The sequence below is a fragment of the Serinus canaria genome, chromosome Z (assembly GCF_022539315.1).
Source record: "Serinus canaria isolate serCan28SL12 chromosome Z, serCan2020, whole genome shotgun sequence".
NCBI classification, from domain to species: domain Eukaryota; kingdom Metazoa; phylum Chordata; class Aves; order Passeriformes; family Fringillidae; genus Serinus; species Serinus canaria.
In genome coordinates, this window is record NC_066343.1 from 41798243 (window position 1) to 41813643 (window position 15401).

General features: G+C 40.5%; 1 protein-coding gene across 2 annotated transcripts; it reads right to left on the bottom strand.

Moving 5' to 3' along the window:
- Positions 1–1647: 1647 nt before the first annotated feature.
- On the bottom strand, positions 1648–11129 carry GCNT1 (glucosaminyl (N-acetyl) transferase 1). 2 transcript variants are annotated; one of them, XM_050987183.1, is made up of 3 exons: positions 10917–11129; positions 4165–4297; positions 1648–3977 (listed from the first exon to the last, which is right to left on the bottom strand). In XM_050987183.1, the coding sequence occupies exon 3, from the start codon at positions 3841–3843 to the stop codon at positions 2563–2565; it is 1281 nt and encodes a 426-aa protein (XP_050843140.1). In that variant the 5' UTR covers positions 3844–3977; positions 4165–4297; positions 10917–11129; the 3' UTR covers positions 1648–2562. The 2 variants fall into 2 exon arrangements, with proteins under 2 accessions (XP_050843140.1, XP_050843141.1); XM_050987184.1 differs by lacking the exon at positions 4165–4297.
- Between the last annotated feature and the right edge of the window lie 4272 nt (positions 11130–15401).

Here is a 15401-nt window from a genome sequence, read left to right on the forward strand (position 1 = left end):
ATCACCCTTTGATCCTAAAGGCTTTTAGCCGGGTGATCCTTAGTGTTACAGGATACTTTGTTACCAAAGTTATCATCAGTAAACCAAGTAAATACTTATTATTATTAATGCCACTCAAAATCCTTATGTAGTGTCTTCAATGCACTGAGCTCTTTTAGAAAGCTCTGCTATGGAAAATTAAATTATATTAGAGGACTTTCAGTAGCATACATGGTACTTCAGCAACAATTTCAGTGGCTACTCATTGCTTCCCAGCAATGGTGGTGAGCTGAACTGAGAAACTGAACCAGCTTTAAACCACAGAAAAAAAATTTAAAAAAAGAAATATAAGAAGAAAGAAAAAAAAAAAAAGCTATTCAGTAGGCAGAATGCAAACCAGTTTCCCTCCTAGCTGCCCACAGGATGATAGGATCATGGTGTGAAGGCTGGTGTAAGCAGGGTATGTGACTTGGGCATTTAAATTCTATCAGAGCAGGGTGACTCTTCTCTAGTCAGTTTTAGAGGTTTTTTTTTTGTAGCTCAGTTTTCCCAGAAGAAATTCTTCCTTATCTTATGGCAAATGTATCCTAAACAGCTATGCTCTCTTACTTTTCCTTCTGTACACAAGATTTTCTCTTGACTCCATTTAAACAGTACAAGCAGCATCTTCGCCACCTATAGCAGTAGTACTATTAACAACAGAAATACAGACAGGGTGTTACACAAATGACTAAGTACAAAACAGGCTGAAAGAGGTAAGGTAAAGATCCTCTGACTGACAAGATTTCAAGCAACTGAGTCAGCAGTTCTGGTATCATAGAAGATACTCATGTACGTTGTTTTTAGATGCAAATCCTTAAAAACTGCTTTCTACTAAAAAAGACTTCCTAGAAATTCCCAGTACTATATGCAGTGAAGTTTGTTGTTGCTTGTGCAAAGGTGGTAAAGCACAACTGTTGGCAAGAGCATTCTTGTAGAAAAGTCAGAGGCTGGGGCAGATGGGGTATTTCCCTCAACTGCATTGCTCACAGGCTTTAATTACCTGTTATTATGAAAGTCTCTGAAGACTCCCTGAACAACGTTCAGATGGCTCTGAAGACAGAGGTTGGCAAAAACAGGCCATTTTAATCCATTTCAGATTAAACTGCTTGCCTCCCTAGCTGTTTCCATGATCAACAGCAAGCAGTCCCTTATGTTAATGCTCAAGTAAGAAAAACTTCAGAACGAACTGCCTTTGTAAGAAATACATGCTGCAATTAAAAAAATTTAGTCTGTTTTGCCATTTTCTAATACTTGTAATGAATTCCACTGCCATCTCAGGAATGAGACAGCTGGCAGTAACTATGCATGACAAACCTGAACTGATGCAGAAGGAAATAATATTATCCCTCACAGTGTCCTCATCTTTTATCCCCAAGCTTCTGTGCCACACTGCAGCAGCTAAATTATTAGAATTGAAATTCAGATGAACAAGTCAAACCTAAACAAGCACAGACACATGAACAAATGACCATATGGATGTAAGGTAGGGCTTATCTTCAGTCATGTATGGAAAACTACAGTCATATGGAAACTTCAGTCATACATGGAAAAATATCTTCAGCCTTCATCATTAGGAATTATTTGTGATATTTTCAGAGAGGACTTCAGTTGTAGGAAGAGACAATATCATTTAAAAAAATAATTTTATTTTTTCCGGACTTAGTATTAAAATAATCTGGAATGCAAGCTGAGCTTGACAGAAAGCAGAAACCAGCAGTTCCATCAGTAATATTTAGACGCTACTGCAGTTCTTTAAGTTTTTCAGAAACTTCATCGATTTTGGATACAAAAGCAAAACTCCCTATAGAGTAAGAAATGTAAAGATACAATTCTAAATCTCATTAGGCACAAAACTGAAGTTTCCCTGAGAAGATGTAATTACAAACTAGTGTATTAACTTTATATCACAATATCAGGGTGCTTTAAGAATACAAAAGATTTGAATTCTTTAATACTCCATGCTGAAGACAAAATTTTCAGGAGGACTAAGAATTACATGTAACAGAACTGCAGCAAACAGATCTAAGTAAAATGGTAACAGCTGGCTTTGCATATCCCCTTTTGCATAGCTTTTAGATAACTTCTAATGTTATATTCCTGAGATCTTTTAGTATTCAGTATGAAATGCAGTCCAGCTGCTTTGTACCCCAGCCCTTCATCTTTCTCTTTCCAGTTATCATTACCTTCATGGGAAAAAAAAATTTGAGAATAACTATGAACAACATGCATTTTCTATGGCTTAAAACAGTTTAGCCAAAGGAAGTCCATTAATTATACCTTCTAGATAATAAATATTCCAAATAGTTGGCTTTCCTGCTGTCTGATTTTGTACCTAAAGTTCCAAACTTCAGTGTGCCACAAGGCATACTCAAGACATGTTTTCTCCCTCTCGTCCATGGACAGGGCAGGGCAGGAGCAGCACCACACCAACATGGTGAGAGTCATTATACCCATTATCAGCATCACCATGACTGCTGTAACACAATAAAGTACATTGCAGTAGAATATCTGTACTTATGTTTCCTAACAGCAGCACACATTTCAGTTCTTTTGCAGATACAGAGCTTTGTGTCGCAAATACTCTTCCAAGCATTTCACTGCAAAAGGGTCGACATCAGTGTCAAACTTATTAGCAAATAAGTGGTGGTTTCGTAGTATCCAGTTCAAGTCCCCTACTCCAAAAACACAAACAGAGCGAATGTGAACTCCACTGCACGGTGGGTAGGGTGCACCTTTGGACACATCACCTTCAAAGTACTGCCATTTGACAAACCTGGCCAGGGCATTCATGTCAGAAACGTCATACTTGTCACTGGAAGAAAACGCGCCTGGGACTTCAGGGATTCTCTGAATCGTTGCCCACAGGTACTCATCTGGGCTGTAAGTATCTTTCGCCCACTCAATGAACTTAAGTATTTTGCTGTTTTCTAGTACATATTCTACAAAGCTCCTGCTAACTACAAAATAGGCACTGCCAGAAAAAACCGGAGTACTGAGAGGTGGTAGTTGTTTGTCTATGCCTGTGTTCTTTATTTTACCGTCAATAATCTCATGGTGTTTCTTCCATCTTACTTCTTTATAAACAGGCATTTTTTCTGTTTCCAAGCTGTTTTCACCCTTAAGGGCTTTTAATTTCTCTACTATTTCCTTGTTGGTCTTTATAGGAAAGTCCATACCACATAGGTTTATTAGGTATTTCCAGTTTGAACTTCTTCTGTGGAGATCTTTCATGCAGTTAATGTCTGCCTGCACTCTGCTCCATGAAGCATATACCACACTCTCTAACTGGCTGGAAATAAAGACATTATCAAAACATGAGACTATTCCCTTCACAGCAGCAAAAAAGGATTCTGGAGACTTTTTGTCTACATGAATGCAGTAAAAATTCTGTGGAGCATAGATTGATCTTAGAAGTCTATCAAGCATCTCAATTTTGTGATAAACCACTATTGAGTAAGCAATTGGAAATTCTGCTTCTTCATCACTGAGAGGTTCCATAATGTATTTCCTAGTCTTGGTGAAGGAGGCACAGTCTGCAGTCATGTTAATATAATCATCTGTTGTTAGTCTGGGACGTTTCTTAAATGACACTGATAATACCTCAAGCTGTACCTTTTGTATTTCTTCTATATCCCCCTCAATAATCTTGGTGCAGTTAACATTGCTAACAGGATCTTCTTTTGTTAGCTCCAGATGTTTCCGATTTAGGAAGTCTTCTTTCTGGTTAACTTTCAAAACCGAAATTATTACTAGAATGAGAGTTAGACCCAAGAAAAGCCTGAAGCGTGAGTTGTAGCAAAACCGTAATTTCCTCTTCAGCATTTCAAAAACCAGGTAGCTTGCAGGGCTAAAAAAAAATGTCCTCTTCTCTGTTCATATGAGCTTCAACAACTTCAGAAAAAAATTCTGTTTTTCAGGAATTTGGCAAGGTTCTCAGGGAAATGGAAGGAAAAATCCTAAAACAAAATGGAATATGATAGTCATTCTTAGACTAAAAGGTTTCTTAAAAAAATAGCAATTAATGAAGTCAGATACACTACTGAGAAGCAAGTATTTCTTGTTAATTCATTGCTTTAGAGCTTGACAAGAATGTTTAATGCTCACTTCAGGGCTGACATAGATTTCTTTACCATTAAGACTTACCACTCACTTCCTGGATGGCAGTCATGCTTTAGTTCTCAATAGCAAAGAAGTCCCTGCAGCCTTTCAAGACCTTTATTTGAGACAGTCTCTTCAACATCCTTCATATAAGCTTTGAAATACCACCAGGGAAGAGCTGATGAGAAGGATGAGGGAAAAAAGTTACTACAGCAGGGCACCTCAGTTTTCAGAGTTGTGAGAAAAACTGTTACTGAATTTCTGAAATAGGTTTATAAGGTAAGAGGCAATACTTACAACCTGTATATCAAGCTGACTTGTATCAAGTCACTGCAAGTGCACAGCAATATTGCATTACCATCATTTAAACACAATTGTTTTTAATATTCAGCAATTACTTTTATGTGGAGGTATGCTGCAGTGCTGGATTGCAACAAGATTTCTAGCCAGTTTTATTTTCTACTTTACTGTACAAGAACTAGATAATTTTTGTTTGTTCTGTTACTCTTTAAGCATCTTTTTTCCTGTTTCAGTACTCTGTGAACAGAATCACTACAGTTGTGCAGCAGCTACAGCTGTAGCTGTTGAGAAAACTACACTGCAGAACTGTATGTCTTTTTTTTCTTTTTTTTTAAAGTACTATCTCATGCAGATAAATTGATCAAGAACAGGATATCCTTAAATAACTTATACTGCTACTCAGATGCCACTTCTAATCACAAATTCTATGCCAAATAATTTAGAGCAGGTTTAGATTTCAAACCAACCTCTAATTGCAAAAGCCAACACAGTTTACAGATAATGTCTTCCAAAATGTGACTCTGTAAGTTTATGAAACAAAGTACTTGAGAGATACAAGGCTTCTTATGCTTTTACTACTTTCAAGAAAAAAGATAGTGCCTCAGAATGACTTTTTGAATAGCTCTAAGAATAAGAGCTACTCAGAAAAACTGGTAAGAAACTCTGTTTAAGAAAAATAAGTGTGTATTGTGTCCACTGCTCTGTTTTGCCATAGGTTGTTCAGTGTTAAGAATTTCCATTTTCCCCCTATTTTCTTTAAGCTACCCCAGTATAATTTTAAGTTTTAATTCCTAAACTGTGGCTCTTAAGCGGCTACTTGCAGATCTCAGAACAGGTGCATTTAGGAAACCGAGGCATGGCATTACAGAGTTTTTCATTAATAATGCTGCCCAGGATGCACTACACATTGGTCCACCACTTTGCCCATGACACTGCAGACTGACTGGGGGAAGCAGGGGAGGAAGGTGTGGAACACTGCACAAGTGTCTAGCACAGATATGAGAATCAGGAAGTACTAAAGTCAAATATTTTGTGTTTCAAGCCAACAGCAGGCAGAGACCACAAACTAGTCACAAATTTGTCACTAACTGCATCATGTAAATGTTTTATTTACACTGAAGTGTACTTAGTTTTCCGAATTACAATTGTAAGTATTTTATCCTGCATTTCTAATTTATTTTAAGGAAGGCAGACATTTGTTCACAGAGTATTTTTTATGTACAGTGAAGTGAAAGAAAATTTAAAACTTAAAACTTAAAGAAAGTAGCCCAGTGAGCTAGCATGCAATTACAGCAGGTTGCACACAGAGGGAAATTTTAACAATGAGGTCTTGCATTTTGAATTAAAAAAGAAATTTAAAAGGAAAATTCCAGAATTCTCTTTCAATTTGCAATGTGACATTGAACCCAACAACATAATTTAGAACATGTTTTAACATACTTTGTAACTTAACACGAACTTTTGTGCTTGATGCCCTGCTTGTTTTCACTAGTAAATCTAATCCTGCAAAAACAATACTCATTGCATAATAAATTAACAGAGGAAGGAGACTAAATATGTGATAATGTCCATTGGGTATATAGTTTCATAGGATGAAGCCTGTGATACTGCTTAACCTTCAATTACTGTATTCTGCCAACAAACTTAAAGATTACAACTTTTCTAGAACTTAAAGTACACTTCAAATACAGTTATATTTGTGATACTTTAGCTCATAGACATTGGAATCCTTTATTTAGGCTGTTGGCACTATTATTTTATCCTATTCTTAGTTTTTATAGGAGCACTAGCATTGAGAAATAACACACACTCAAGAGATTACCAACCTGTCACTGTTCCAATGGAGGGAGATGGTCTTAATTGAAAGTGATCATGCCAGTTTTCACCTTCTAAAATTTTCAAAGAATAAGGCTTGCTAAGAGGTCCTTCCCGCTCCCACTTTAGAATAAAACTTAGTTAAGTGTAGGATAAAGAATCCCATTCAGAAAGACCCAGCCGTATACCCAACTGGGTGCAATTCCTCTATTGTTCAGAGCTCAGAATAATCAGACCCAGCATTTTTATTATACCAAAATGAGAGATATGCAAACATTTACACATTAACATGGCTCTTATCTTTATGTGGAATTTTTTTCCCTGTAAATTTCTCTCACTGGCATGATTCTTCCTCAGACCAATTTTAACAGTAAGTTACTATTTGCTTATGCTCAAAATTTTAAAGTCCTAAAATTAGATCATATCCCATTCACAAAAGCTGATCTTTACAGGGTAAGATTTGTTGCCTTTCATCTCATAATACATCTCATACACTTACTGAGCCCAGAACACTCATTAATATAGTTTCAGACTGCATTCAGTTAAGCTTTTAACATCACTAAAGCTTTAGCTCTGCACAGCCTTAGTGGGCACACTAGAGAATTACCTTGTCAGAGGCAGCACTTTCCACTATGGGAGAGGTGGAGGAAGGTTTGCAAGGCTATGGAGGAAATGCTCTATTTGGCAGCCTTCAGTTTGCTCTCAACTGAGGTTCAGTTGCAGAATTTACATACATGACCCACTTCCTTTTTTTACTGCTTTCTCCTCAAGTCAAAATCTGTATTTCTGAAGCAGTCATCATTAAAAGGGGAAACTTACAGCCGTTGCTGGTAGCTGAGGGAGTTGGTACAAAGGCTGAGTTAGTGGCCCACTTTCCTCTTTCCTGCCAAAATTATTCTTTATTGCTGTCTTCAAACTGTATGGTATGACTAAACAAAACCAAGGTAATTTCAGCTTGATTTCTAGAAAACACAAAATTCCATAAGAAACCTAGGTCTTCAAAAGGAAAACTACCCAAAATCTCCAAAACAAAGGAAAAAAACCCCACCAAACAGAACACTTCTACAATAGCACTTCACAGCTTGGAGGGAGACCAGAGCTAGCATGGAGGTTTTGTGCAGACAGGCTGGACTGGAGCTGCTGGTCCTACAATGAGGATGCTTGTGAGGGTGCACAGCCAGCAGGGCACTGCTATTGCAGGACAGCAGCCTCTGGCCATTGGCATAGCACAACCTCTGCTCCGGCACCGTGATGTGCTGCTGGTGCAAGGAGCAACCCCACTCCCATCTCTGGCACCCACACATTGGGCCAGGAGAGGTGCAACAATAGATTCAACCAGACGGCCTCTGGGGAGCTCTCCAGCCAGTGGAGCCATGAAGATGGATATTCTGGGAAGTCCTAACATTTTACAAAGGCATATCCAGGATGCTTCAAAGCACACACATCCTGTAGTTACTACAATTACCATGTTTCCATTCAGATTCAGTTATGCAGAACATTCATTCTGATGAGGAACTGATTTTCAAAGCAGTAAGCAGCTTGTATAAACACAAACATGCATAAACACAAAGAGAGACTGCAACTGCATGGACTGCAGTGTCATCTGCAAAGATCTGCCAGACACAGATCGATCTGCCAGACACAGAAGTCATTTTACTCCGCTTTCCATAACACCAAGCAGCATAATCTTGAAAGTAGATATATGCCTGTCAATGAATCAAAGAACTCATATTTGTTCTGTAGGTAGTATTGAGTCTTGGGTCTTAGTGAAAACGAGAACTGGCCATAAGCCACATAGCTGGCTTACCATAAGCCTTTATGACACTCTTAATTCTGAAATCGTATGCAACAGGGTTTCGTGTGGGCACAGTTGTCTGCAACTCCTACAACACTCTGTAGGAGTAGATGCTTTTCCCTCAGAGTTGCTCAAGAAAACAATAAAAAAGGGAAATACACTCCCTTTTTACAGAGAAAACCCTAACACATTTATAGTCCTTTGTCAACTTGGAAGATGGCTTTAAACAAAACTCCACAAGTGACTAGTACTGCTACATCCACCACTACAAAGAAATTCATAGTCAGAGTAGCTAAAAGTAGACAACTGTTTTTTCAGAGCTAAAAAAAACCAGATGAAAATAAATTCAAACCTCCAGGTTATCTGAAGATATTATATTCAATTGTTAGGAATCTTACTCTCTAAAACATTTCTGTTTCAAAAAATGAGTAACGCTCACACAAACATACACTCTATGTAGATTGTAAATTGAAAAAGCAGTCAGTTTTACTAGCCTTTCTAGTACTCTCCTATACTACTGTATCATGTAAACCTTCTGCAGAACAGTTCAAAGCCTTATTACTATTTCCAATGCTGTCTGTCCTTAGAGGCCCCACAGAGCTAACAGTAAGGAATTTCAGCTAAGGAGAGTAAAGATGTTATGGCAAAGTCATTCAGGAACCAGTTCCTACCTCAAGAAGCCTGTGACTCTTAATATGGGCAAAAAGATAGGTTTTACCTTAAGGTTACTAACACTGACAGTACAAATCACAAAACAAAAAATAATGAAATCTTTCAATTGATGCTGGCTAATTTATCATGCGGTAGAACTGCCCGGTGTTCCTCAAGGTAATTTGTACACTTTGGCTGCTTCGAGGTAAAACAGGCACCTATTTTCTTCACATTATTCTAAACTAGGACCTATAATCACCAGAAAGAGCAGATGCTGCACTCCCCATGCCCACATAAAAAGTTCTGCTCATGGCTGCCGTGTGACAATGCTGTATTTCATAACGGGACACACTGACAGGAAAGGTTATCCATAAAACCTGAAGGAAGGCAGAAGTTAGAAGCTGTCAAATTTTTGGATCCCTCTTCAAGCACAACATAGAAAATATTCTGAGATTTTTCTTTAGCCATGTGGAGAAGCCAGCATTTTAAAGCCATACCTACAGTTATAGTTCATCAGTGAGCTAAAGAATCATCAGTGAACTTCCTGAGACACTCTATCACAGTTTTCCAAGTTTGTTTTATTAAGCTCCTCTAACAGCACCACAATTACCCTATGTATAACAATGCTGCACATTGCAAAAAGTGATGTCTCTGGAGCTAGGAAGTAAATCTAACACTGAAAGTTACTTCACTTATACTACTGGGTAGGATACATTTCTGTGGCACTACATTTTTTCGCCTTTTCTAGGACAGAATTCTATGTTGATAGGTGTTTTCCACTTTCAGGAGCTTATGAACCAGTGTAAAGGGAGAACTTTTGAATTATGTTGAAATCCAAAGCAAAACTAAGAGGGATTTCAAAAAACCGAAATTAACTCTTTTAATAAGACAAGCAGTGGGTTTTCTAATGTGGAAACGAAATTGGAGAGCAGGATTTTGCTCAGTAAACATAGTATTTTCAACAAATAGACTGTAAATCTTTAGCTTGTATGTTTGCCTTGCATTTGGTTTATGTTAGAAATAAAGACAGACTTGGCAAAGGTATTCACCAGGTTTTTTAGCAATTTTTGGCTCGTCTGGCCTCAGGAAGGGAGTATTTCTTCACATAATTCAGATTTTGAAGGAAAAGCACTATGCTGGTAACTGGTATACACTATAGGCAGAATAGCTAATCATTGAGGAGAGAAAATATTTTCTTTTTGTATACACCTACTTTCAAAAGCAATCTAAGTGACCTCCAACTTGAGCTACAAATACTGGACTATTTTTCACAAAGATTATCAAGCTGAAAGACAGAAAAGCTACATTTGTCCCCTCTTCTCCTACTGCCATTTCTGACTCTCATTCTTGCCAGCTCTGTGGTCAAATACTTCATATTCCATTAAAAATTAAATTTAAAATAGCAGACTCCAGAATGGCAATTCCCTCCTGCTGCCACACCTCCTTTTTCCCACAAAGAAGTCCACTTTTCTGAGTAACGCTTAAAGAAGGCAAAGCGCCAGAGCATAACTGAGCCTCCTGTCAGCCCTCTTTCTCAGTCCTCTCACCCAACCTGGGCCACAAAAATCTATTTACAACCTTCTAAACAGCCTTTTTAAATTTTTTTTATTCCGACCAAAAAAAACTTTTTTCAGGGTTTTCCCAGTTACACTGAGTTAAAGAGAGAGAGAGAAGAGAAAAAGCACCACAAAATACTGTAGCATCACAACCTACTGCAGCACCTCAGGAGCATCATGAACCCTAGACCCTGTTATCGCTAGCAGATTCCCCACCAAGCCAACACCCTGCCCGGAGGGCAACAGCCTGCAGGGCATGCAGGGAATCCCGGCAGGGCATGCAGGGATTCCCTGCATGCCCTGCCGCGGGAAAGCCGAACGGAGGGTCCCGGGGCAGGCAGACAAAAAGCGGGGAAACACAGCAAAAGAAGAAAAAAGAAGGTGTGACAGGAAAAAAGAAAAAAAGCAGGGGAAGAAGGGGAACAGGGAAGTAAGAAGAACAGGGGAAAGAAAGAAGAAAAAGGACATAAGTGGAACCAAAAAGGAGAGGAGAAAGGGGAAGTGGGGGCGGGGGGAGTGAGAGGAGAGGAAAGAGGGGAAAGAGTGAGAGGAGAGGAAAGAGGGGAAGGAGGGGAAGAGGTAAGGAAAGAAAAAAGAGGTGGGGGAAAAAAAGAAGGAAAGTAGGGGGGGGAAAGGGCAGAGGCACAACAGATGCGTCTCCCTGCCCTCCAGTGCAGCACCTGCCTGACGATACGGCGGCTCCCGGAGTAATAGTGCGAGGCTCCGCAGGGTACGGCACCCGGGAAGAGCGACGGTCCAGACCAGCCCGCGCGGCCACCCCCTCCGGGACCGCTCCCGGTACGCCCACAGCGCCAGGTGCGGCGCAGCCCAGGGGCAGGCACGGAGTCCGGCCACCTCCCCGGCGGGCGCGGCCCCGAGCCGGACTCCGGCTCCGGCCCTGGGCTGCGAGTCCCGCCCGGCCCCGCGCCCCTCCCGGCGCCCACGCGCGGGTCCTGCCGACCCGGCCCTCCGCGGCCGCGCCCAGCGTCCCGCCCCTGCCTCTCCGCCCGGCCCCGATCTCGGCCACACGGAGCCCTCGGCGGCGCTCGTTTGTCCTTTTTGTTGCTTTCTTTAACGCTTCCTGCAGTACCGGTAACGTTGGAACCCACGTAGGACCAACTCCTCTGCGGCCCATGGGATCGAAGGGCTGTCTCGTGGTTCCCAGCCCCAAACGACCGCGCAGCCAGCGGGGCCGGGGGCCGGGTGCCCCGGGGGCGAAGGCGCTGGGCGGGCTCGGGGTGGCTGTAGCAGCTGCGCCTTGGTGAGCTGGGAGCCGGCGGGGCCGGGGCTCCTGAGGCGGCACCGCGCAGCCCTGCAGCTCCATGTGGGCTTGGAAGAGCTCCGTGAGGGAGCATCGAGAGACGGAAGGGACGGTGGGGTGGAAGGGGAGCAGACATGGCTGGGAAGTGTTGCACGAAACTTTCAGCGGTGAAGAGTAAGACGTGTCCAGGCAGAGTTTGAAGAAGACTGAGATTTCTTGTTCGCTTTGTCACTTCAGATATCTGTCGGACGATAAACATGGTCCACAGGGTTTGAAGAGCTGTGAAAGATGAAGGTGGAGCTTAGGGGAAAGCCCCTTCTTATTTAAGCGAAGTACTTTGAAAGAAAATAGAAAATTAAATTTCAAGGAAATAGAGAGTTCAAAGAGAGAGTGTGCCTCATTAAAAAACCCCAAGTACTGCAGCCTGCAGCAGCTTGAACAGTGCTTACAGAATTCCCCAAAAATCCTTGCACATCAGCATTATCTAGCGTGCAGCTTGATTTGGCGGCTGGAGGCACACTTAATGGAATTGTCTCCTGGCCAATTCTCATTGCAGTCGTGAGATTGTACCGAGACGTCTCGCATCTGCACTGATAAAGAGACTGGAAGCTAACAAGAAAATGAGATTAGCTTTCAAGGCTCTTACTGTAACACACTACCAGCAGAAGAGGGAATTGTGTCCACACATCAGATCCATCCACATGGATCAGACAGCTTATTTTAGGAATGGACTGCAAGATCTCAAATTTTCTTCATCATGTTGTCAAGATAACGTTCAATGTGTGTATGTGTGTGTGTGTGTGTATATATATATATATATATAATATATACATATATGCTGGGTAAAGAATTATTGTGTAACTGCAAGCCAGCTTGGCAGTTCTCCCTTTTCCCCCTTTCTTTTTCCCCTTTTCCTGACAGATGTGGGGGGTAAAGCTGGTTTTCTAGTGTGTCTGTTATTTATAGGCCTGAACTTCTTGTTCACTTCTGATTGTTAATGGAGCACCATGCCAAAAAGGCCTTTTATCTGTAAATCCAGCAGAGGATGGTAAGAGAAGTTTATAGCAGGAGACAGAAATCTGGGGGAGTGGGTAAGATTTCCTATTCGCTTTCCCCATGAAGAGGAATGCTTTATAGTTACTCATAATTTGTGATTATAGACAGGGACTGTGTCTTGTTTGTCTTCCATGTAAATGAGAAAAATAAATCATAAATAAATTTAAGTGTTTGTTCACTTGCTAACCACCTGCTTAAGATCACAGTATTACAATCGCAGTACAAGCAGCAGATACAATACACCAGTATTCTTAAGAGATTGAATTGGGTATGCTTTAGGGGCAGATGTTTGCTCTCACTGTTTGCCATCCACCCTGCCCTAATTACTTACAAAGCTACAGATGCAAAGATGTGTGATGCAAAGTCACCAACTAGAGTTGCTATATATTGGTGCACTAACAAAGTATTGTCTAATAAGTGCTTCCTATGGAGAGAAAAAAAAAAGGCAATAAAGTCATTATTGCATGTAGTTATTTCAGGTAGAGGACTGAAGTTAAGAAGTCTCTTATTCTGTTTTTGGCAAAAGTAAAAATGGAGTTCTCTATTCACTGACATAATTACAGAGGTTGTGATCCTTGGCTGACCATGCTGGCAGAGACCCATCATGTTTTTAGTGCAGCTTTGTGACTTTTCAAGGACTGTGTTTCCCTTACGTTTCTGTTCATGGATAGTTATTGTTAGCTGTTCCTGAAAAAAAAAATAGATTAAATGAGTTTGTGCCTAGTTTTTACTCTTTTAACCTTGAGTCTGGAAAATGAAGAAGACAGGCTCCACAAGCTGCACTTTCTGCCATGTGACAGGCCAGTAACAGATGTCACTGTATGGCAGCTGTAAAACAAAAGAAAAAAGCTATGTTATTCACAATTTTGGAATTACTGACAGATAAAATAATAGAAAAAGTGGAACTTAGAGGCAAAATAAAGACAAAAGTGAACAAAAATCAAGTTACAAATATGGGAAATTTAAAATATGATTTTTCTGTGAATTTTGATTGGTTTGAATGAAATCTGTTTGTACATGAATATTTGATGAGGTAAGACTAACAACCCAGTGAGAACAAGTACATGCAAACAACATTGAGAAAGCTTCAAAGTTTTCTGTGCATGGCTAAACTTACACAGTTATGGTGCAGGAGAATACAGCTTAAGTGTATTTTGAATAAGGAGGACAGCTGTCTCACAGATATGCTTTCTCATATGATATTAGTATCTCATATGTAATTTGACAGCTGCTTCCAGGATTTTAGGCTTTTTCTTGGAAAACAAAGTATACAAAATGTTTCTGAATATCTTGGATTTTGTCCGATCGGCTGTGTGTCTCTGTCGGACATGCGTGGGGTGGTTCGCGTGGGACGGTTCGCAGGCAGCCCGCGATGAACAGACGAGTCTGGACTCCTCTATAGTTCAGTCTTCAGGTTGTTTATTAAAGCTTATCTCTAAGGTTTTTGTTCTGCCCAGCCGAGATCTGACCAGCAAGGCAGCCACAAGCACTCTCTGCCCCTTTAGGGCGGTCGCACATTCTTATACTGATAATTGCGTATGTGATATTTTCTCCAATAATTTTTCTCCAATACCCATCACCTTTATTAAACAGTGCACCTTTAGTATGAACCAATCTAAAATGCACACATCACAGAGAAGATGGATGACAAGAAGAAGGAGAAAAGCCACGAGGTCGGGCCTGAATCCTCCATCTTGCCTCCATTAGACCCCCCTGTACCAAAACCTTAAAACCTATATTCTATTCTATAAAAACACCTGCCCTACACCATTCAAACCTCTGAAACTTCCATACCCTCATGCTTTGATAGCACGACCCTTGAAGGGTCAAAATCAAGCCACCAGGTGCCCTTGGCTACATTCCAGGACTTCTGAGCCCCCCAAGGGGCCTCCCTGGGACTCAGAGCATCCGAGGTGATGCGCTGAGTTCCCACAGATTTCTTATGCTATGTAAAAAGTTTAAGTGGTAGGGAATTTTTTAAACCTCATATTTATTGCTAATTCTTGTAATTTTACTAGCTTTAAGGAAGTAAAGTTTTCTTTTTCTGAAAAGTGAGACAGTGGTCTAGCATTTTGTAGTAAGACTTTCCCTACTAACCTTTGTAAAAAATTACTTGTCTTAATTTTTCTGTCATGTAAGTATAACCCAAATACCAATTTTTTCTCATAGTTCAGACCTGACATTAGAAAGATTCAAAGTCCTAATATCTACCCTCAGACAGAGGATCCTAACCTCAGTTTTGAATCCTGCTAGGGCCTGAAGGTTTCTTCATAAAGAGACTGTGATCTTACTGCATTAGCCTTCTCTAAGGAAAGAGTTGCTCCAATCCAGAAATTTTTATTATCTTCTCAATAACCATCCCTAGCAATATTTACCTTTGTTGTAAAGTTTATGAGACTTAATATTCTTGTCCTAGATTCCCAATTCTGCTTGCTCTGTACCTTAGTAGGGAAAAAAAGTAATCCTCAATTTGCAGATGAACTCTTGAAGGCTGAGCCTCCACATAAATTGGGGGTGGGGGTGGAGTGTGCCAAAAATGCAAACACCATGTGCTGAAGTAAAAGGTCCAGAGAAGATGATTGCAGCTGCCAAAACCATTTAAACACAAAATATTGTCTGACAGAAGGAAGACAGTGAACCCATTTTTGAAAATAAAGAAAAGCATGTCTAAAGCACATTGTAGTGTGCTTCTCTATGGAACAAAATGTCTACTGATGTGGGTCAGTATTAATTTGGAGGGACAAGAGTGGCTCATGCCTAAAATTCATTAGGGAAGGTCATGTTTTCTTCCTCAGACTATGTGTAATACATATTGAAAGTACTATTTCACTTTACTTGTGTGCTTACA